This window comes from Oncorhynchus mykiss, chromosome 16 (assembly GCF_057628025.1).
Source record: "Oncorhynchus mykiss isolate SJ-2025 chromosome 16, ASM5762802v1, whole genome shotgun sequence".
Classification (NCBI taxonomy): domain Eukaryota; kingdom Metazoa; phylum Chordata; class Actinopteri; order Salmoniformes; family Salmonidae; genus Oncorhynchus; species Oncorhynchus mykiss.
In genome coordinates this window covers 59574411-59599046 of record NC_143037.1, presented here as the reverse complement: position 1 = coordinate 59599046, position 24636 = coordinate 59574411, and the positions used below count along the sequence as shown (strand labels likewise).

General features: G+C 43.3%; 1 protein-coding gene across 1 annotated transcript; it reads left to right on the top strand.

Annotated features, from left to right (window-relative positions):
* Window positions 1–560: 560 nt before the first annotated feature.
* On the top strand, window positions 561–24621 carry col9a3 (collagen, type IX, alpha 3). Its single transcript, XM_021566654.3, has 32 exons — window positions 561–1110; window positions 2322–2390; window positions 3805–3840; window positions 3943–4014; window positions 4450–4503; window positions 6523–6558; window positions 6828–6851; window positions 7022–7075; window positions 7717–7770; window positions 8027–8068; window positions 8224–8280; window positions 8538–8591; window positions 8695–8748; window positions 8938–8991; window positions 9134–9187; window positions 9350–9403; window positions 9606–9659; window positions 9739–9792; window positions 10543–10596; window positions 11166–11210; window positions 12501–12554; window positions 12692–12745; window positions 13549–13602; window positions 13704–13775; window positions 17561–17596; window positions 17915–17959; window positions 18078–18110; window positions 22336–22482; window positions 22601–22655; window positions 22776–22958; window positions 23172–23249; window positions 23443–24621. Exons 1-32 carry the CDS (start codon window positions 1045–1047, stop codon window positions 23625–23627), a joined length of 2037 nt encoding a protein of 678 aa, XP_021422329.2. The 5' UTR covers window positions 561–1044; the 3' UTR covers window positions 23628–24621.
* The last annotated feature ends 15 nt before the right edge of the window (window positions 24622–24636 follow it).

The following is a 24636-nucleotide window of genomic DNA, read 5'->3' as shown; positions in this document are numbered from 1 at the left end:
CTTTGTTTTTCAGCCTGGTGAAGATTTTGTCATGAATTCCATTTTAAAATATTAGGCAAATGAATGAACCTATTAATTGTACATGTATTGAAATTGTGTATAGAAAGTGTTGTTAATGAAATATACTCCACTTGGGTGGGGTGAGGGATGGGATTTCAGATTCCTTTGTCCATGCAACCTCAACTACCCTTTTCCTGTTAAATAACAAAATAAAGATTGTGCAACTTATTTGAATTTGTTTAAAAATATATATTTCTAGAATGATACATTTCTTCATATTCCAACCTTGGTTTTGTCTGAATACTGTACTATGCTAACCGCTGAGGAGCAGTGTAGTGCAGTGGCATGGATACTGTCAAAATTGTGAATGTATTCAGAGTAGCTTGCTTATCCAATGTGCTACCTGGTATGAAGAGCCAGTCTGTAAGCTTTACAAACTGAAGTTGCATGTTGGTGGAAGGGAAGCTTAGTTGTGGATCAAGGAAGGGTCAGTCCTCCCAGGAGTTTCTGATTTCAGGTCCAATACATTCCAAAAGCTAGTGTAGCTTCTACCCTATGGGTGGGTACTTCATGTTGCTCTCAATGGTTTGGATATGGTGTCTCTCCTCTAGGCGGGTGAAGTTTCCACCATGTTGCTTTCACCTACCCAAACATTTTAGATCTGCACAACCTGGAGATAAGATTGTAGAGGTCGGTTTCGGATTGGGCAGTAGTGCCCCCATATACAGTCATTGGCCCCCGTGGATTTGCAAGAAAGTTTTTGCGCTTTTTCTGGCTCAGAAATCGTGCCCCTCTACCCCGCTCTTCCCTCCATCAATCGTCCCCACCCCTCCCTCATCCCTCTCTACAGTACGACTGAGCTCAGCCCCTTCGGCTGGAGGCTCGGGTTTATCTGGAATCAACGTCAAAGCCATTCAGGAGCCGCGCGCTGTAAAGTGAAGGAGCGGTCTGTCACGAAACCTGGGGGAGAGCGAGCGATAAGGACTGGGAACGGAGCTTGACTTTTTCCGCGTAAACTCGGATTTGAGGGGCAAGCGGGGAGCCATGGCTATGTTTTCAGCTCTCGGGCTGCTCTTGCTGTGCCAGCTTTTGACATCATCCACAGCCCAGGTAAGTGGTGGCTTTGGGGCGCCCGTTATCAATCCATGCCTGCTGTTTTCATCCGCTACCCTGTGTTCGAAGTTGCGGGAAGTAGCTACTTTGTAAACCGCCTGATGTATTTAGAGGCATTTGATAACTAGCATGAGGTTATTCTCATTCCGTTCCTAGTTTCTGCTTTAGGCTACCCTGTCGGTGTAAATGTGACAGTCTAATCCTTTCATAGTAATTAGGATACCTGTAAACTACCTGCACGTTTGTTAGGCTATTTACCATCGATTTTGACATGAACATTTGACCCAGTTTTAGACAGCGGTGATATAAAGACGATTTCGTTTATGTTCCTGCGTTTGTATTTGTTTTATAAGGTGTCGATTGAAGCAATGCGGTCAAATTGTACAGATTAAGCAAACTCACTATCCATTTGTTTATTTAATCGTACACAGGTGTCCGTGAAGGACTGTCTTTGCAGCAATTATTTTTCATTTACTTGCACGTTTCTGGAGTCGGGGTTATGTTTTCCTTGAGGTTGAGGAATGCAGAACCTGGAGACCAGTGGCCTGTGCACAATGACACCTTTGTTCATTCAGCCGTGGTCCTGGGAAGCTCTGGGAAGAACGAAAGCTTATTTTTGCAGTCTTATATCAAATACTCTTTGTATGAATTATTTGTGATATGTTCATCCTTTTATTACACTTAAATTCTGAGTTTGTGACCCCAAGATTTATTCGCACTGTCTATGCGTCATTTGGGGCATTTCTGCGCCAGTGCGTGCGCATGGTTGTTTAACGGTTATTTGATTCGCATAGCTTTGGCATCATATTTTGTAGTACATATTCATATTTTTCACATTCTTACAACGGAATCAGGGAAATGTATGTTTACTTTGTTGTAGTTTATTGTTTAGGAGATTAAGAGAAATGCATTATAACCTTGCCTACTGCAACCTGCAAAATGTGACCACTTATTTGTGTTCTGAATAATGATGTACGATCAATTCACACTTATTCGACCACTTTCAAAGCATTTTAGGCTTTTTTGTTGTTGGTGGTGTAATTGTATCCTGTCTGTTTTCATCCTTAATGCGCACATTCCTTCCATGTCCATTTTAACAGTAGCCTAGACATAAGCAGTTTGATTTTAGGCCATTTATAGCATGATGATCACTGTTTTCCGGGAATTTTTGTTGTATTGATTTTTGAGATCATGGTTTTGTGTTGCAGAGACCCGGCCCACGAGGAGCAGTCGGGCCGCCAGGACCCCCGGGACCCGATGGAAAGGATGGCACTGATGTGAGTTAGCCAGACACCGATGCATGTGGGGTTCTCTTATTGGTTTTGAGACCACTACCACTGTAAGGTAGTGGAGTGTTGTAGTAGAGCAGAGGTTTGCCATCCAATTACTGATTTAAATTGTCGTCATGGCTGAGGCAATCAAGAAACTTGTCACTTTAGCACTTTCTTGTCACAACGAATTTGAACAGTTACCTACGTGGATCTAGGGTACATTAAGCTTTATGCCAAGTGTTTACAGGGAAGGTGTTGTCTTTGATCCTAATAATAATCAAAGTCGTTTAAGTTTCTACAATTTATTAGAGAAAAATGAGTTTTTTACCCCCTATCTAAATCAAATGGACTGAAAATCCAAGTATGACTGATATTCTTTTTCTAATCAAGTTTGATCAAGTATATTAAATTTCCCATCATTGATAGCGGTGTTTCAATATGGCTCTTGCAGTAAAATTGTGGTCAAATGCTCTCTAGTAATCCAGTTTATAACATATTGACTCCTCCCACTGAGAGTCAAATCCCTGTGCCACAGGTATTTATTTGGTAATCATTAAACACTCTGCACACAGGCCTCCTATTGGCCAGACAGACAGATATGGGAAAAGCCATAAATCGCAACTTAAACCAGACATCAAGTCCATATTATTATATATTAGAGGGGAAATTGGATTATGTGCTTAAAAACAAAAATAACTTCTACAAAAATGTCATATGTTAACAACTTTACTGATCATAACAGAAATTCCATACATTTGATATACATACTGTATCTTTATGTCTATCAATTTTGTGTGTAATATCTTTTATGTCTATTATATTTGGGGGATTGAATACTTGTGTTGCTTTGGTGGAGTAAAGTCAATTCACCACAGCTTGGAAGACCAGCCAGCCATACAGAGGACCCATTCATTCATACTCTACGAGAGCATCTAAAGTTACCCCTCACACCTCCTCCCCCTCCCCTTCCCCTGTCCAAACCAACTGGAGGCTTTCATCATGTGACCACTCTGCTCCGTCAGGTCCATTTTAGCACTGTTTATTTCTCTCCATTGCCCATTGGGAGATTTAGGGCAGAGGGTTACTACAACCAACTGGCTACCAGTCGGTCTATCAACTTTCTGCTGAAATGGTGTTAGTCTTTAAACACACACACACACACACACACACACACACACACACACACACACACACACACACACACACACACACACACACACACACACACACACACACACACACACACACACACACAGAGTAATTGAGTAACATTTGTAACTAGATTTGTATTCACAGACAACTTATTTAAGAGCATGGTATGTTCCAAATTTGTCCAATTTTCCAGACTGAAATCAAAGGCAGATAGATGCCTCTTAAACGTGTCCTTTTGGAATTTTATGTTGTTTCTTGTGATTAACAGGGCAAAGATGGCCCGGCTGGACTTTCAGGAAAAGCTGTGAGTATAACAACAGAACAGAGCCTTTTACAACAACGGATCAACAACCCAATTGTGTAGGGTGTGTGATTATTATAACACTGAGCTGTCCCAATGTTTCAGGGACCCAAGGGGAAAGCAGGGGGAGCAGGAGGACCAGGGAACCCAGGCCTGCCTGGCCTCCCTGGGGTGGACGTAAGTGACCTGTAGAAACTCACACACACAAACTGGTCCTGTTATAGATGCGTAAAAGATTGGCTGAATTGCTGTAGAACAGTTGCTGTAGAACCTATTAGATAAACAGTAGTTTGAGGCTATTTATCTCAAGCTGTAGTCCTTGACAGTTGCTTAGACTGCTTCCCAGTATTCAGTGTATCCCATTGTATAATTAACTACCTGGAGTCGACTGATTTTGACTGAACCGATATTACCTGCATTCATGCATACAGAGCGAGTAACCTGTCTTCTAGAACAAGTGTGAGCAATTGGCTCATAGCTTCCTCTTGTTAGAGAACTTGATAAGAACATTATATGTCTGCCATCTATCTAAACAGTTGAATTTAGCAATTTACAGAAATAGCACAAAATAATGTCTAATAATGTTTCCATGATGTTGTCATTCTTCCTCAGGGATTGACAGGTGCTGATGGGCCTGCTGGGAAAGACGGTCCTCCGGGGGAGGTGGTAAGTGAAGTGCCTCTCCCTCTCCGGGTTCCTGGCTGTTTACCTCTGGATGTGCCCCATTGACTTTAATGACCTCTTCAACTGAAGACTGCCCCTCTGGGCAGTTAAGTGTATATTTCAATCACCCACTAAAAAATAAAAAAACGCACAGAGATACAGGTCCAGAGTGACAAAGTCAATAACCATTCGAGGTTCTTTAGTTTGCTCAGTTTATCAAAACACATACAGAGAGCTGGTCACATTATGACCTGGCTGAGGAAGGTACCATTCTTTCCTCTATGTATCATTACTGTATGACCCTCCAGAATAGAGAGAAAGGGGGTTAGTTACAGTGTGCTTCTTGGAGAGACCTTGGTGGGCTAAAGCTGGTACCTACTCAGGCCTCTGTTTTCTCCCTGTCGGGACGGATTTGTCGAACAGGCTCTGACCCTTTGTGGGAATGTTTTTAATGAGAGATCGGGCGATTCTGAGTCAGATTTATCTGCCGCTGGCCGCTGCTTCCCTAATCCCACCCGGAATGCGCACAGCTTCCCACCAAACCGGCACAGACTGTAGGAAATAGAGGGATCTGCAGCTTGGTTGCTATTGGAAAAAATAAATATCGTTATCCCCAGAGGAAGGCTTGAAGGAACTACACTAATGTTATCTAGCACCACAGGACTGGTTATGGTTAAGTGTTGGGAGTTATGCATTAAATAGTAGGTTAAAGGGTGTTAAAAAGGTTCTGTGATTACAACTTGAAGGGTGTAAATGGCTCCACTGTCAAGGTGGAGGCAGCCCTCTGCAATTCAACTAATTAGTCCCATTAATCAGGATGTGAGTGTTAACTGACTGCCTAATTACCTGGATTAAATGTGCCGTGCCGCAATTGGTTTAAACCCTGTCTGATATTTCCTGGCTAACATCCATGTACTAATGGGGTGAAGGTTGACAAGCTTGGGCGTTCTCTCCCTCCCCCTGAGGAATATGGACTGAAACTGTTTTCAGAGAAGAACTCCCTTTCTCTGTCAAGACATATGGACCACCTCCCCAAAACATTCAGTAGATAATGAGATGCACCGATGCTCTTTGTTACCCATATCCTTCCCTACTCTAAGCAGTCTTTACTGCTTAGAGTAGGGAAGGATACTGTATATTTTTACTGTTAAAAGTAATTAATGTGTGCTTTGTTGTGGCAGTGAAGACTTCAGCCTCACTTTGCACAAAGGTTAGTGTAGTTTCATGGACCTTAGTTCAAATCAAGCAGATAACATCAGAGATACTGAGAATAACAGTAAAGAGAGGAAAAGGGAAAACTAACCACCATACATTACATTCCATACATCACAAGAGACATACAGGCGTGTGGCGTATGTGTACAGGTGCATGAGTGATGTGACTGTACATGCGTGAGTGAGTGTGTGCAAGTGTCTTACTGTGTGTGTGTTAGTATGTGCAGTTGTACACCGGTCTACACTCATCCAATGAAAAGTCAGCGGACACAGGGTGGAATGCAGTGTGGGTTGCTGTGACACCACTGTGTTAAGTCTGATTGTAAGTCTTTTTCTCCCTCACACCACACAGACACTCCAAACACAGCTGAGATCGAGTGGGATTGAGGAGGACAGAGGAGGGGTTGGAGGGGATGCAAGGGGAAACAGGGAGGGGGGAATGAAAGTGTGGACAGGAAAAGCGAAATAAAATAAGGAAAGCATCGGATGGAGTGGGGGGTGGTACATCTTTATTAGGCTCTTGCTGTGGGTCATATGAGTGTCACTGCAGCACAGGGTCTGTTGTTTATAATAATGTAATAATTGCAATTGTTTCTCACCTATGTGGACCAAGGCAGTTGCTCTAGTTTTGGCTCACTGATACATGACTCAATGCTGACACATGTCATCCCCTCCCAAAGTTCCCGAAACAATTTTGGCACAAGAACATGGAACTAATGTTTTAGGTTTTTAACCTAGTTCTCACCTAGTCTCATGTTTCATTTTATCTGTTGAAGTCGTCTGAGGGGTTGTCTCTGTGTTTCTACAGGGCGACGCTGGACCTTCTGGGCCAGGTGGACCTCCTGTAAGTACTGTTAAATCTTCCACCACTGTTACATGCCATCAACGTCACCTATATCAGAACACCCCCCCAACTGTCCACATTCATAACCTCCATTACACCCCCTCATCTGTCTACAGCTAAACCCATAACTAGGGCCCAGAGTGTTTCCTGGTCAGGTCACATGGCCAAGAAACATGCTGGGCCCTACCTACAAGAGACACACCGATGTGGGAGTGTACACAAACTGATGTGTATGTATGTCTTAATATGCCTTTCCCTGTCTTCCATAGGGCAGAGGGAGACCAGGAGCTCCAGTGAGTACAGATGATTATAAACAGTTTTCTTATGTTGTCACTGTGTGTGTGTGTGTGGATCTTTTTGCATGTATATGTGTGTCTTATTATACATTTATGCATGTGTTTGCGTGCATGAATGCTTGCGTGTGTGTGTGTGCTCTCACCTAACCCATTTCTATTGTTTCCAGGGGCCACCTGGAGCCAATGGGCTTGAGGGCGGAATCGGGCCACAGGGACCAGCGGTGAGTGAAGACCAATTAATTAATCAATCCCGATTTTAAGAAAGATGTCAAACAGACAGAAAACAGGGAAATATACACTTAACCAGTTGTGTAATATGCTCTTTGACTGCCGCTACTGGATATCTAGTGGACTCACTGCTAATTCATGATTAAGTAATCAAGTTGGCGAGTTAACTGTTTAACCACTGAATGACAAACAAACAAAGTCTGCAGTACCAGAAGCATGATCACTCCAGGACCAACGCTAGAGACCTCTGACAGACAGGCATGTCACTTCAGTCCAATCCTTAAAAAAAAAAACTCTGCTTGAATCAACCAACAATGACCGTTTACAGTAGTCAAGTGGGAGAATCAGAATGCCCATGAGTGGAGGGGGTCCTGTTAGTGGGCTACCCCAGCATAAGGTCTCATCTCTGTGGGGAGAGGTCCCTGGAGAGAGAACTAGGACTGATTGGAGTGATCATGATTTCAGTTGAGTTTCTTATCAGAGTCGCTGACCAGGGGTGCAGCAAGGAAGAGTCAGCTTTGATTTAGTTTAACATGATGAGGGTAGGGGAAATGTGACTCTATGCACTGATTTTGTGCAGTTTATATGCAAATTAATCCTGTTGATTGACCTGTGTGTTCTCTCTCTCTCGCAGGGCCCTGAGGGTCTTCCAGGATTATCCGGGCCTCCCGGCCCTGATGGACCACCAGTAAGAACAGAACATCCACATTATCTGCTGATTTCTCACATTAGTGAAATCCCCCATTGTCATTGTTTAACTGTCATCAGTCAGTGCATCCATGTACTACCACCTAGTGGATTTCTAGAGCATAATTGCAGCTTTCACAAGGAATGGAGATAAATGGCCTCAGATGTGGGGTGAAGAAATACTTAAAGAAAGAAAGGTGGAAACGTTACTCATTCATTTATATATCAATCTAAATGTCATTCTCTATCTTTCTAAGGGTCTTCCTGGGGCTCTCCCTGATGGCAGTGGAGATCTGTTGGTAAGTGTCAGAATGTTTTTTTTTAGACCCAACACATTTAAGGACATGAACCCTGTACTGTACTGTACTGACTGCTATGCACAACATTGAACAGCAGTGTGACATTATTTTTACTACATAACTACCTAATGCAGTGTTGTCTGTCCCCTTTATAGTGTCCTGCCATCTGTCCTCCTGGCCCCTCTGGCCCTCCAGGAATGCCTGGATTCAAGGTGGGTACAGGACATTGTCGCCGCAGATAAAACAATGAGCCAGATATTTCACCGGGTGTATAAATGTGAAGCATCCGGTTGGCGTTTCCACCACTCACTACCAAACGTGTCAGCAAAACTAACTGTTGTATCTCTCCCTCTCCCATCATCTACCCCTCTCTCTTTCTCTATATCTCACCATCCATCTCTAAATATGTATGCCTTGCTTCTTCTGTCTGTCTTTCCTTTCATCATTCCCTCTCTCTATCTTTATTTAGGGTCACACAGGGCACAAAGGAGATAAGGGAGAGCTCGGGAAAGATGGAGAGAAGGTGAGATCAGAGTTGAAAGAGTGAAAATCAGAGTATTTGACTAGTCTGAAGTCTTTATCCAGGTGTTAACTATGTGTTGTTAACTACGTGTCCTCTCTCCCAGGGTAATGCTGGCCCACCTGGTCCTCCAGGGATTCCTGGCACTGTCGGCCTGCAGGTGAGTTTTGTCACCTAATGTGGTTCAAAACACGGACATTTCTGTTGGCTGTCCGTTTACATTGTCGATTCCTTTCTGCCTGAGCCCTGATGTGTGAATGCTATGCACTGTTAAATGTTCTGATTGGTTCCGATGGTGATTATGATTGATTCTGCTGGTCCCTAACCATCCTGTGCTGTTGTTTCCCAGGGTCCTCGTGGTTTGAGGGGACTTCAGGGCCCAATGGGGGCAGTAGGAGACAGGGTGAGTACCACGCCGCTGAAGGTCTTTGTCAAGATCTCTGGAATTTACAGACCAGCACTTCAATGGGCTGCAGTGGAAACTTGATGTGCTCTCAGTTTTACTGATTAAAATGCATTATCTCTCTTTGTCTCTCTCTTTTTAGGGTTTACCAGGTTTCCGAGGCAAACCTGGTACTGCTGGCATCATCGGCAAGACAGTGAGTCTCTCCTTGTTTGTACTGTCTGTTGAGGAGTGTATAACTCGTACTGCACAAGGCATATACTGCTCACTTCGTTGCTGATCTTTATGTCATTGTGTTAGATGTCTGCCATTGGTCCCATCAATAAAAAGCTCTGTGTGTGTCATTTGATAATTCCAGGGTGATGCTGGAGAGAAAGGACCAGAGGGATTTAGAGGGCCAAAGGGAGAGATTGTGAGTAAATAATACACATACAGTATACATTTTTGTATTTATATTTGCATGTCTGATAACTGTCATTTCTAATCCAACAGCAGACTAAACAGTCATATGATGGTAAATGGTGTGAGTACAGGGGATTTTAAAGGATCTAATGTTGTGCTACAAACAGTTCATTGCAGGTACTGTAACATTGTTTCTCATCATTTCTCAACAGGGCAAAATTGGTCCAAAGGGAGTTTCTGGCGGAGCAGGACCCAAAGGGGAGCCCGTAAGCCATAAAATACAAATCTCTCAAATGATAACAGATATCTTGGACCCCTGACCAACAGTGTTTCTCTCTCCCGCAGGGCATCCCAGGCAGAGACGGGAAAGATGGCACCCAAGGACTGGACGGTGAGAAGGTAAAGTGGCACCCTTTTCTCCCAACATGCTCTCTGCTCTCTTTCCCATGAGTCCACAGTGAGGGTGTGGCTGATATATTTTTACCAGGTTAGTCTCATTGAGATTATCAATCTATTTTACAAGGGAGACATGGCCAAAATAGCAGCACACACAGTTGCAAACACACTTATAACATAAAACACAAAGCACTATAGTTTTAAAAACATAAATGTACACAGCAAGATGGTTTGGGAAAGTGTGGTGCAACTATAGATGTAGGATTTTTATTTGAGCCAGTTTGCTACATCAGGAAGATAATCCTCTTGCAGCAACAGGAAATGTGAATTATTATGTGGATTATAATTAGTGGACATTTTTGTATGGGTTGATCCATGTTCATTATGGTAAATCAAGCTTTTTTAAACTTCGAGTACACTAAAATTCTCAGCAACAAAAAAGTTAGCAAATTAAGATCCTACAAATGTATGGGTCAAAACATTGACAGCCCCCCAGTTCATTTTCTATCATAATGTTTATCCTACTGTAGCATTAAACTCATTAAAAGGGACGAGCTCCTGTAAGGGACGAGCTCCTGTAATTTCAGGACCTTTTGAAGCTTGTTCCAAGTGGAAGGGGCAGACAACTGGAAAGAACAATCAACAAAACACAGTCATGTGGACGCAGGCGATAGTTTTCATTTGTCAGCTCCACATTGTCCAGCAATCTCCATTTTTTTATGACATAGTGACAGTGTTTCTCTGCGTTGCCAGGGAGACGCTGGACGGAATGGGGTACCCGGTGAGAAAGGACCCAACGGCCTTCCTGTGAGTATCGAGCATTACATTATCTAGCGTCCCACTGTGTAGGGTTAGTTGGCCATTATCGGTTAGTGTCCCACTGTACCTCCTACTGGGAGATGCCCTTACACTCCTCTGATTCTCTTACACACTCTAATGACTACACAGACAGAGATGCTTTCCATTTGGTTAGTACCTCTGTACTCTGTATGGATTTTTTTCAGAGTTGGACTAGTAACCGAAAGGTTGCAAGTTCAAATCCCTGAGCTGACAAGGTACAAATCTGTCGTTCTGCCCGTGAACGGGCAGTTAACCCACTGTTCCAATGAAAATAAGAATTTGTTCTTAACTGACTTGCCTAGTTAAATAAAAGGTAACAAAAATTAAATATAGACATTCTCACATCTCAAATAGACAACAGTTAGTGCCTCTATGCTCTGCAGTAAAGAACACAGGACAGAGTAGACTAAAGAAATATATACTAACTAGCCCTTAACTCTGTCTCCCACCTTGTGTTAACCAGTCCCGAGTCCCATGGCATCATATTACTACTGTGGACACTACTCCAGAGTCATGTTTCTATGTCTGTATTTCAGGGTTTACAAGGAAAGGCTGGCGCAAAGGGCGCCAAAGGAGGAGTTGTGAGTATGCATAACTAAGTCATGAAGATAGTGATTTCATAAAGACAGGGATATGATGTCAATGAGGCCATAAAGAGAAGGATATCATAGTTATAAGAGCAATGTCACAATCAGTGGGTGTCAAACACACAACATAAATGCCTAGAAGGACCTAATAATGTCCATTAGTCCACACTGTGACAGCTATGAATAAACAGTGACGTTAAAAAGATTGTGGCACAGCATACAGACAGTGATGTCATATGTCCAATGATGTCATATGCACATAATCCAGATAGGAATGTCATAAAGACTCATAGCAATAATGTCATACAGGTGTGCCACATCATTGGTCATGTCAGAAATGTTTTGTGATGTCATAAAGCCAGTGATGTCACCTTGATATTGTGTAATGAAAGGATGGAATCATACTGAAAAATAGGGGTAGGGTTACGATTGTAGTGAATCAAAGGACCATGAATGTAATAAGAAACCTTAGGTGCTGGCTTAAGGCCGGGTAGCAACCACTTTAGAATTTCTGGTCAGAACAAGGATGGGGCGGATGTCCAGGTTAATGGGAGTTTAACGGAAGAAGATGTCCACCTTTACACACACATCTGACCACTCATGGTTCAGATAACTGAGAATCATGTCCAGTGAGAACTGACTATGCGATCGTTTAGATGCACACATAATTAAACATCAGACATACAGAGATTCAGTCCAAAGGAGAAAAAGTTCAGCCCGAGGGAAAACTTTGGGTGTCCTCATCGGGATGGGGAAAGCACGTTTCTGACCACACAGCGTGCTGGGGTCATAGACTAACTGAAACTGAAGTCCCGGGAATCAAGGCCACTGATAAGCTGAAGGTGATGTGGTGATAATTATTTGGCGTGACCTTGACCAGTAAGGCACTAACAAAAGTGGGGGTCCTCTGAATGGGAGACTAAGCTGCCCGACTAGAACTAACCATAAAAGATGGCTAGAATCAGCTGACAGAAGCTGGATGTTTTAACACATACAGCTAATGATGTCACAACTGATATCATAGGATCAGAGAAACAGCCAGTGATATCATAATCAGTGATCTCATAAATATGTACAGGGATGTCATACAGCCAGTGATGTCACAAATTGTATCATACAATCATAGAAACCATACAGACAGTGATGTCACAAATTACATCACACTTTCAGGAAAAATATATAGACAGTGATGTCATAAATGATATCATACAATCAGATGAACCATTTAGCTAATTGCAGTAAAGATCATAAGCCACCACATAACCATTCCCCTTTCCTTCCCAGGGTGACCCAGGAGAGATGGGAGAGGCAGGGCCATCTGGAGAGCCAGGTATTCCTGTATGTATCTGATGGGCTTCTGGGGCACTTGTGGGGTATTTCAGGGGTTTCTATATTGTGGGTAATTTTGTTACAATGCAGTCATGGTGTATCAGCTCCTCTCAACTGCTTGCACCATCATCTGACTCCTCCCACAGGGCGACATTGGTATCCCAGGAGAGAGGGGCGAGGCGGGACCCAGAGGAGTGGCTGTAAGTAGTCTAGGTCAAAGTACAATACTATGGAAACATGGCAGCATCCACCTGTTAAGATGCCAGTGGGTAGAGTGGAGCCATACACCAATCAGAATAGTAGTCAACATAGCATAAGAACGCATGGTTAAAACAGACTCCTGGTAGGAAAAATCTGTTGTTTCATATTTTCATGGGATGATTGAGAGAAGATAAAGATGAAAACTTCCACTTATTAGTTAAATGATAAAACACAATAGTTTGTGATTAACTAGGAGACTGTTGCATAGTAACATACAACATGTTCTTACACACATGGGAAAATATAGTCCCATACCACCCCATATACAGCTATTCTCCTCCAGTGAGATGGAGGCAGTAGGGAAGATGGAAATGGGGATGGAGGAAAGAGGGTCAGAGACAGAGGGGTCTTTGTCTTTGGTTCCCCATCAGAACCCCAGAGGGAGGGAATGCAGGATACAGCCTTGGGTCTAAAGCCAGGTGGCACTTCCCCATCACAGCTGGGTGCAGTGTCACTTTCAAAGCATTCCTCAGATAAGACATATTCAAACAAATGATTTTATCAACTTCTACACAAATTATGACTCTTGTGCCTCTTTCATCACACACAACTGCAATATCCTCCTCTTTCAAAGTTATAAACACAATCATGTCCTGCTTTATTGAAGTCTCATAAAGGCAAGGTTTGATAATATTGGATGAGGGAATGCAGGTCTGTGTCACAGGTCAGGCTAAGATTTACTTCCATTGTCTTTAGGCCCTCGTGTACTTCCTATTGTGCTAACATGATGTGCGTTTCCTAGGGGGGCGTCGGACCAGTGGGCAACATCGGGGTTCAGGGCAGCAAAGGCTTCCAGGTCAGTAGCATGATAGGATACGGAATGAGGTGTCCCACCAAATATCAATTGAATGATGGAGTGTTGGAGTGTTGTTATGGTGTCTATGTCATATTCAACAGGGAATAAAGGGGACTCTTGGTGACCCTGGCCTTCCCGGACCAACCGGGATTCGCGGCGGATTTGGTGAGAGGGTGAGTGTGACTCCGAACAGAATGCTTACTGGCCAAAGACCTCTCTGAAGTGACCAAAAGTGGTGTCCACCCCAGAGATTTGAACCGCTCACCATGTGGTTCCAAGCCCAAACATCCCTATCAACTACACTGATATCCTTGTGTGAATAAACAAGGCCTTTTACTTGTAGCTATGCCTTTTAAAACTGATTAGAACTCTTGACCAACTGACCCAATATTGTCTTGAGTTAATGAGTCCATCCACTGGAGACATATCTGTCAATGAAAATCCCTTAACTAGAGAGCCTTTAACACACACACACACACACACACACACACACACACACACACACACACACACACACACACACACACACACACACACACACACACACACACACACACACACACACACACACACACACACACACACACAGAACATGTTAGGGCATGATTGTTAAGGCTGCATTTACACACAAACACCAACTGGACTTTGAAAGACAAAAATGTCCCCTAGAAGGCACCCCACCACTCCTAGTCCAATACCTACATTTGAAGTCGGAAGTTTACATACACTAAGGTTGGAGTCATTAACTCGATTTTCAACCACTCCACAAATTTCTTGTTAACAAACTATAGTTTTGGCAAGTCGGTTAGGACATCTATTTTGTGCATGACACAAGTAATTTTTCCAACAATTGTTTACAGACAGATTTTTTCACTTATAATTCACTGTATCACAATTCCAGTGGGTCAGAAGTTTACATACACTAAGTTGACTGTGCCTTTAAACAGCTTGGTAATTTCAGAAAATTATGTCATGGCTTTAGAAGCTTCTGATAGGCTACTTGAAATCATTTGAGTCAATTGGAGGTGTACCAGTTGATGTATTTCAAGGCCTACCTTCAAACTCAGTGCCTCTTTGCTTGACATCATGGGGAATCAAAAGAAATCAGCCAAAACCTCAGAAAATAATTGTAGACCTCCACAAGTCTGGTTCATCCTTGGGAGCAATTTTCAAACGCCTGAAGGTATCACCTTCATCTGTACAAGCAATAGTACGCAAGTATAAACACGATGGGACCATGCAGCCATCATACCGCTCAGGATGGAGACGCGTTCTGTCTCCTAGAGATGAACATACTTTGGTGCAAAAAGTGCAAATCAATCCCAAAACAGCAGCAAAGGACCTTGTGAAGATGCTGGCGGAAACAGGTACACAAGTATCTATATCCACAGTAAAACGAGTCCTATATCGACATAACCTGAAAGGCCACTTGGCAAGGAAGAAGCCACTGCTCCATAACAGCCATAAAAAAGCCTGACTACGGTTTGCAACTGCACATGGGGACAAAGATCGTACTTTTTGGAGAAATGTCCTCTGGTCTGATGAAACAAAAATAGAACTGTTTGGCCATAATTACCATCGTTATGTTTGGAGGAAAAAGGGGGAGACTTGTAAGCCGAAGAACACCATCCCAACCGTGAAGCACGGGGGTGGCAGCATCATGTTGTGGGGGTGCTTTGCTGCAGGAGGGACTGGTGCACTTCACAAAATAGATGGCTTCATGAGGCAGGACAATTATGTGGATATATTGAAGCAACATCTCAAGACAATAATAAGGAAGTTAAAGCTTGTTCGCAAATGGGTCTTCCAAATGGACAATGACCCCAAGCATACTTCCAAAGTTGTGGCAAAATGGCTTAAGGACAACAAAGTCAAGGTATTGGAGTGGCCATCACAAAGCCCTGACCTCAATCCTATAGAAAATGTGTGGGCAGAACTGAAAAAGTGTGTGCGAGCAAGGAAGCCTACAAACCTGACTCCAGCTCTCAGAAGGAATGGGCCAAAATTCACCCAACTTATTGTGGGAAGCTTGTGGAAGGCTACCCGAAACGTTTGACCCAAGTTTAAAGGCAATGCTACCAAATACAAATTGAGTGTATGTACACTTCTGACCTACTGGGAATGTGATAAAAGGAATAAATCATTCTCTCTACTATTATTCTGACATTTCACATTCTTAAAATAAAGTGGTGATCCTAACTGACCTAAAACAGGGAATTTTTACTAGGATTAAATGTCAGGAATTGTGAAAACTGAGTTAAAATATATTTGGCTAAGGTGGATGTAAACTTCTGACTTCAACTGTACAAATAAGGTTGAATTACTTGTGTCATGCACAAAGTAGATGTCCTAACCGACTTACCAAAACTATAGTTTGTTAGTAACCTCTTGATCCTCCTTGAGACGCAGACGTCTCATCTAGACACCTGGAAATGCAAATGCGCTACGCTAAATGCTAAATGTACTCGTTAAAACTCAAACGTTCATTAAAACACACATGCAGGGTATTGAATTAAAGCTACACTCGTTGTGAATCTAGCCAACAAGTCAGATTTTTAAAATGCTTTTCGGCGAAAGCATGAGAAGCTATTATCTGATAGCATGCAACACCCCAATATACCTGAAGGGGACGTAAACAAAATAATTAGCGTAGCCGGCGCTACACAAAACGCAGAAATAAAATATAAAACATTCATTACCTTTGATGATATTCTTTGTTGGCACTCCTATATGTTCCATAAACATCACAATTGGGTCTTTTTCCCGATTAAATCCGTCCATGTATGCCCAAAATATCCATTTGTATAGCCTGTCTGGTTCAGGAAAAAAGCTCTCTTCCAACACGCAACGTCATTTTTAAAAATTATATAAGTTGCCTATATTCTTTGACAAAACACTTCAACCTACTTTTGTAACCCAACTTTAGGTATTTGTAAACGTTAATAAGCGATCAAATTGATCACTGGGCGATCTGTATTCAATAGCAGCTACTCAAGAAAACAATGTCTCTTTTTCTCTCTTCCAAAATCGATTGCTGTATGCTGGACGGAATGAAGGATCTATTTGTCATGACACAAAGGATTTTTGTCAATGAAAATGACGTTTTTGGCTACATTGTGTGGAAGCTGTAGGAATTGCAATCTCGGCCCTATTTAATTTGGTGCCCCTTAAACAATACATGCAAGTGGCGCATGGATATTTTTTTCCGTTTTCAGTGACCAGTTTTTCTTGCGCTTTTCGATGAAACACACGCTCTGTTATAGTCACAGCCGTGATTTAACCAGTTTTAGAAACTTCAGAGTGTTTTCTATCCACACATACTAATCATATGCATATACTATATTCCTGGCATGAGTAGCAGGACGCTGAAATGTTGCGATTTTTAACAGAATGTTTGAAAAAGGAGGGGGTAGACATAATTAACAATAAATTTGTGGAGTGGTTGAAAAAGGAGTTTTAATGACTCTAACCTAAGTGTATGTAAACTTCTGACTTCAACTGTATTTTTACACAGAAACATACACTGCAGCGTGCGTGCGTCCACACACACACACACACACACACACACACACACACACACACACACACATAGTTCCTCCTGCCAGGCCCATGAAGAGCAGAGCAGTATGTGCTTATAACCTGGGCAGTGTGGGCTCATTCAGAATCAGAACATTATTATAGGGTGGAGCCTTGGCAGTGTGAATTCATACTGTAACGAAAGGTAACATAGCCAGCCTCCTGTTCAGGAGCCGAGGGCAGAACAAAGCCTGGCTTTATCCAGCTCCTAGGCTGCCCCACTCCACTCCACATCCCACCACACCTCCATCCCTCTCTCCATCTCACTCCGCACACACAGCCTGCCATCTATCGAGCCATGCACTCTGCTACTGGACTTCACAACCACGGACTCATAGCCATTTCTCTCTCTCCTCACTCTCTCGTTCTGTTTCTCTCACAGGGTCCAGTTGGAGCATCAGGCCCTAAAGGAGACATGGTACACTTGTAGCTCCTTACATTTGGGGTCAAATTAAGCTAAGAATGATAATACCATAGTAACACCCTTCCCACTATCTTCATTCAGTTTGATATTGGGGATTTTCTGTCTCTTAAGGGGTTCAGAGAGAATATTGTCAAAAAGATAATGGAAAAGGTTATGGAGTTGGGGATATGGATTTATGGGCTCATTATGGAAGATAATGTGAGGGTATATTTGACTTTTGTAGGCACATAACGATACATTATATTTTCTATGGAAGCTCCCATGCACACCCAATTGTTGTTATTCAAATATTCACTTGTGTTTTCTGTTCAGGGCATGGCAGGAGCTGATGGTTTGCCCGGGGAGAATGGAGAACCTGTAAGTTATCCTTCATATTTTAAATTCAGTCAAATTAATATACATTCAATCAATGAAAACATGTATGTCATCCAATTTCCTTTGTCTTATTCGTCAACAATCTTTTGGTCATTCTCAGGGTCCATTTGGTCCAGTTGGCCAAAAAGGAGAGGTGAGTTATCTTTTCATCTTTATCCAAACTGTGGAGTATATCCTTGCCAGTGAAAAATGTATAGGTCCTAGTTCCCAACTCTCTACATTGAGACACATTTTACTGACAACTTTGTCTCTCAAATACAGTAAATAACGACCAAAAACATTGCAATCACATTCATTTATTAGGAGTACAGCCAAACCCCTACTTAGTTGGGCTTACTAGACCAGTCTATCATTGTCCCGTTCTCACTATCTTACATAACATCTTTAGCTGCTCTTTCCATTATTATTGCCTCTCTCCCATCTATCTTTTCCCCCTCAAATCAAATTTTATTGGTCACATACACATGGTTAGCAGATGTTAATGCGAGTGTAGCGAAATGCTTGTGCTTCTAGTTCCGACAGTGCGGTAATATCTAACAAGTAATCTAAAAAATTCATAACAACTACCTTATACACAGAAGTGTAAAGGAAAGAATAAGAATATGTACATATAAATATATGGATGAGCAATGGCCGAACGGCATACATATGAGATGAGTAATGTAAGGTATGTAAACATTATATAAAGTGGCATTGTTTAAAGTGACTAGTGATACATTTATTACATCCAATTTGTAATTATTAAGGTGGCTAGAGATTTGAGTCAGTATATTGGCAGCAGCCACTCAATGTTAGTGATGGCTGTTTAACAGTGTGATGGCCTTGAGATAGAAGCTGTTTTTCAGTCTCTTGGTCACAGCTTTGATGCACCTGTACTGACCTCGCCTTCTGGATGATAACGGGGTGAACAGGCAGTGGCTCGGGTGGTTGATGTCCTTGATGATCTTTTTGGCCTTCCTGTGACATCGGGTGGTGTAGGTGTCCTGGAGGGTAGTTTGCCCCCGTTGATGCGTTGTGCAGACCGCACTACCCTCTGGAGAGCCTTACGGTTGTGGGCGGAGCAAGTTACCAGGCGGTGACACAGCCCGACAGGATGCTCTCGATTTTGCATCTGTAAAAGCTTGAGTGTTTTCAGTGACAAGCCTGTTGTGCCTTCTTCACCATGCTGTCTGTGTGGGTGGACCATTTCAGTGTGTCTGTGAAGTGTACGCCGAGGAACAATCCACATTCTCCACTACTGTTCCGTCGATGAGGATAGGGGGTGCTCCCTCTGCTGTTTCCTGAAGTCCACGATCATCTCCTTTGTTATGTTGACGTTGAGTGTGAAGTTATTTTCCAGACACCACACTTCGAGGGCCTTCACCTCCTCCCTGTAGGCCATCTCATCGTTGTTGGTAATCAAGCCTACCACTCAACCTTGATGATTGAGTTGGAGGCGTGCATGGCCACGCAGTCATGGGTGAACAGGGAGTACAGGAGAGGGCTGAGAACGCACCCTTGTGGGGCCCCAGTGTTGAGGATCAGCGGGATGGAGATGTTGTTTCCTACACTCATCACCTGGGAGTGGCCCGTCAGAAAGTCCAGGACCCAGTTGCACAGGGTGGGGTTGTGACCCAGTGTCTCGAGCTTAATGACGAGTTTGGAGGGTACAATGGTGATTAATGCTGAGCTGTAATCGATGAACAGCATTCTTACATAGGTATTCCTCTTGTCCAGATAGGTTAGGGCAGTGTGCAGTGTGATTGCGTCCTCTGTGGACCTATTGGGGCGGTAAGCAAATTGGAGTGGGTCTAGGGTGTCAGGTAGGGTGATATGAGCCTTGACTAGTCTCTCAAAGCACTTCATGATGACGGAAGTGAGTGCTACGGGGCGATAGTCGTTTAGCTCAGTTACCTTAGCTTTCTTGGGAACAGGAACAATGGTGGCCCTCTTGAAGCATGTGGGAACAGAAGACTGGGATAGGGATTGATTGAATATGTCTGTAAACACCAGCCAGCCAGCTGGTCTGCGCATGCTCTGAGGACGCTTCTAGGGAATGCTGTCTGGGCCGGCAGCTTTGCGAGGGTTAACACGCTTAAATGTTTTCCTCACGTTGGCTGCGGTGAAGGAGAGCCCGCAGGTTTTGATAGCGGGCCGTGTTAATGGCACTGTATTGTCCTCAAAGCGAGCAAAGAAGTTGTTTAGTTTGTCTGGGAGCAAGGCGTCAGTGTCCGCAATGGGGCTGGTTTTCTTTTTGTAATCCGTGATTGACTGTAGACTCTGCCACATACGTCTCGTGTCAGAGCTGTTGAATTGCGACTCTACTTTGTCTCTATACTGATGCTTAGTTTGTTTGATTGCCTTGCAGAGGGAATAGCTGCACTGTTTGTATTCGGTCATGTTTCTGGTCGCCTTGCCATGATTAAAAGCAGTAGTTCACGCTTTTAGTTTTGCATGATTGCTGCCATCAATCCACGGTTTCTGGTTGTGGAAGGTTTTAATAGTCACCGTGGGTACATCATCGATGCACTTGCTAATAAACTCGCTCACCGAATCAGCGTATGTTGTTGTCTGAGGCTATCCGGAACATATCCCAGTCTACGTGATCGAAGCAATCTTGAAGCGTGGAATCAGATTGGTTGGACCAGCGTTGAACAGACCTGAGCACAGGCGTTTCTTGTTTTAGTGTCCGTCTACAGGCTGGGAGCAACAAAATGGAGTCGTGGTCAGATTTGCCGAAAGGAGGGCGAGGGAGGGCTTTGTTTGCGTTGCGAAAGTTAGAGTAGCAATGATCCAGAATGCTGCCAGCTTGGTTGCGCATTCAATATGCTGATAACATTTAGGTAGCATTGTTTTCAGATTAGCTTAGTTAAAATCCCCAGCTACAATAAATGCAGCCTCAGGATATGTGGTTTCCAGTTTACACAGAGTCCAATGGAGTTCTTTCAGGGCTGTCGAGGTGCCCGCTTGGGGGGGATATACATGGCTGTGATTATAATCAAAGAGAATTATCTTGGTAGATAATGCGATCGGCATTTGATTGTAAGGAATTCTAGGTCAGGTGAACAACAGGACTTGAGTTCCTGTATGTTGTTATGATCGCACTACGACTTGTTAATCTTAAGGCATACACCTCCGCCCTTCTTCTTACCAGAGAGGTGTTTGTTTCTCTCGGCGCGGAGCGGGAAGAAACCGGATGGCTGTACCGACTCTGATAACGTATCCCAAGTGAGCCATGTTTCCGTGAAACAGAGAATGTTACAATCTCTGATGTCTCTCTGGAAGGCAACCCTTGCTTGAATTTCGTCTAACTTTGTTGTCAAGAGACTGGACATTGGCAAGTAGTATACTCAGGAGCGGTGAGCGATGTGCCCATCTAAGGAGCCTGACCAGAAGACCGCTCCGTCTGCCCCTTCTGCGGTGCCGTTGTTTTGGGTTGCCTACTGGGATCCGATCCATTATCCTGTGTGGTGGTCCAAACAGAGGAACCGCTTCGGGAAACTCGTATTCCTGGTCGTAATGTTGTTAAGTTGACGTTGCTCTTATATCCAATAGTTCTTCCCGGCTGTCGGTAATAAAACTTAAGATTTCCTGGGGTAACAGTGTAAGGAATAATACATTAAAAAAAAAACACTGCATAGTTTCCTAAGAACGCAAAGCAAGGTGACCATCTCTGCCTGCTGCACCATGTCTGATGTGTTGCCAGAGATGTGGTGTTGCTACTAAGCGCTGGTGCCCAGGCCAGACTGCAACGCACTAACTCATTGCACGGGATCCTCTCAGCTCCCATTCTAGGATTAGCTGGATTAATTGGCTTGCTGTACGGTTGCTTTAGTGTTATTAGCTCACTCTCTGCCATCCCCACAGAAGAGAAGGAAGCTACGCTAATCTGCAGCACAGTTTGCCTTACAATTAATGTAATTACAGCCAAGGCGCTGATGTGGCTCAACAACTCTCCATGGTGCTAGCTAGCTACAGTAACTCTGACACTTATGAGCTATTGTTGTGTTCATTAGATTAATTATCAAGTGATACAACGCCATATACACTCCCACACTGATGTTCTCAAGGGACTGCACAACTTTATTTATTATTGTGGGGGGAAATGGCCAGGCCTACAGTTTTTACTTCATAGAAAGCTTTTGACAAGTCAGGCAGTTTCTTTTTCCAGGGTCACCTAAAATTAACTGCTGAACCAGCTCTGAGGCGAAGGGAACAATTGAGCTGTCTGATTCCCTCAGATCAAGATGTCGGAGAAGTTAATTTTTCCAGAGTGCAATAGACCAACACTTTCATTCCTCACAACTGAACATATGTTTGACATTTACTGAGTGAACGCAAGAGCTGTAGATTCAATTTTTGTTTGTTTGTGTTTACAGTCTGGGAAGCGTGGCGAGCTGGGACCTAAAGGTGTTGTGGGACCACAGGGAGAGCTCGGAGCCAGAGGGGTTCCTGGGAAACCAGGCCTAATGGGCTTCCAGGGTGAACAGGGTCTGCCTGGAATCGCTGGCAAGATTGGTGTTCCCGTGAGTAACCAGGGATAATACCTTGATCCCTGTAAACTTGGTGTCCCTGCGCCAAGAATGCCTCAGATTGATGACACCTGCTGAATGAAATGTCTGTCTTTTCTGCATCTGTTTTCAGGGTAAACTGGCAAGTGAACAGCACATTAGAGAATTGTGTGGATCTATGATTGATGGTGAGGATTTTGGAGATCAAAAGGGCTGTAGTGTCCTTGTCTAAATGACCAAAAAAGGACATTAGCTTATTTTTTTACATGGATGTGTTAGCAAATGTATCTTCCTCTGTCCTTCCTCAGATCAGATTGCACAGCTGGCTGCCAACCTCAGAAGGCCCCTGTCCCCTGGCCAAGTGGGTCGCCCCGGTGCTGCCGGACTTCCAGGAAAAGTAGGAGAGACTGGGTCTATCGGTCACCCCGGCTCCCGCGGACCTCCTGGCTACAGAGGACTGCCTGGAGACCTGGGAGACCCCGGTCCCAGAGGTAAGTAACAGGAGATACACAGGTCCATGTCAAGAACATACTCAAAATGTCTGCCTTTCTGATCATCACAGAGCAACTTTGCAGCATAGAACATACTGTATATCTCATAAGTGTACAGACAAGTGTGACCATCTCTATGTTGGGCCTATTGCAATTTGTAGCGCCAATAGATTACCTTCTTATAGTAACATTTGTTTTCTGTCTCTTCAACAGGTGATCTTGGTGAACAGGGTGACAAGGGTCCCATTGGAAAGGCCATTGAAGGGCCCATTGGAGACCAAGGATACCAAGGTATGACAGTTTATACACTGTGCATTCACAGTGAGTGGTTTGGGGAGTTGCATTAGTATACTGTCTCTGCCTGTGTATAAACCCTTTTGTGGGACACCTGAACCTATATTGGAGAGAGTAGTGCCGGTTTCCCTGTTTAAATCAATGTATCCCTGTTGGGAAACTTGGCTCATTCCCTACATTGTGCCCGTAGGTATCCCAGGAGTGCTTGGAATCGTCAAAGACGGGCGTGACGGATCCCCAGGAGATCCAGGTGAGCCTGGAGAGGCAGGTAGGACAGGAAGGACTGGGCACTCGGGCTCCCCAGGAATCTGTGACACTACCGCCTGCCAGGGGGCAAATGTCCATGGGAAAACCTCCAATCCCAAGAACCATTAAACATTACTTCCCCGGAACTAGCCCCCCCGGGAGGTGAAAAAGAGGAAGAGAAGGAGAGAAGACAAGTCACAGTTTCCTCTTGAATGTATTTAAAACAAGACGGGAACAGTAACAACAGATGTGAGATTTATTGAGAGGAAGAGGACATCCCAAAAGGAAAAGAGCAGTTTGGGAAAACAGAGAAGAAACAAAGACAAAAATCTAGAATCCATCCATCTATGAAGTGGACAAAGCTGATTAAACGTTTCACAAGAGCACTAGAGAACACATGCAATCGTGTCAAATACCATTGAAAGTAAATTACAATTTAACAAAAAAACTGAAAAATAACTTTACTGGAAAAGTGCTTATAGGCCATTATTTTCAAAAACATTTGTGTAAAAATATGTACTTTAGTTGTTTCACCCCCTGTCTGGAAGATAACTCTCCAACACCAAAACTGTGATTGTCCTTGCAGTGAATGTGTCAAGGTCCTTTCTGCTTAGACCCGAGTGTTCCCTCACAGGACAAGCTTACAAAATGTAAAATAAGAAGATATGTGCCAGTGAGAAAAATGAAGTCTCTGCCATGGAGCTTTGGGTGTACTGTAACAGGCAATGAAGAAACCTATGTGCCCCGATTTTGTATATTGATGCAACCACGTTATTTTTCAACTCTTGCTAGACTAGTTTTTTTTATGTTGTCAAGTTTATTTGTTGCCCTTTTCCTTTTTTCACATTTCATGATTACATGTTTGATTTAAAAATCTCTTCCATTAAGTTTTGAAAATAAAAAAATGTGGATGCATCAGAAATTGTAATTGTAGAATAACTCATTAACGATTTGTGCTTTTTTATTTTGCAATGACCACATCCACTTTGTACCGGTGCTGTAACTATTAAATATACATGACTTTAAATACTATTTATTATTTGTGGGTGACTGTTGTATGTACAGTAAGTTGCTACAGCACCATGTTGTAAGAAATAACAAATAAAGCCACTTTTCAGTAAAACATTACTCTTTTCTA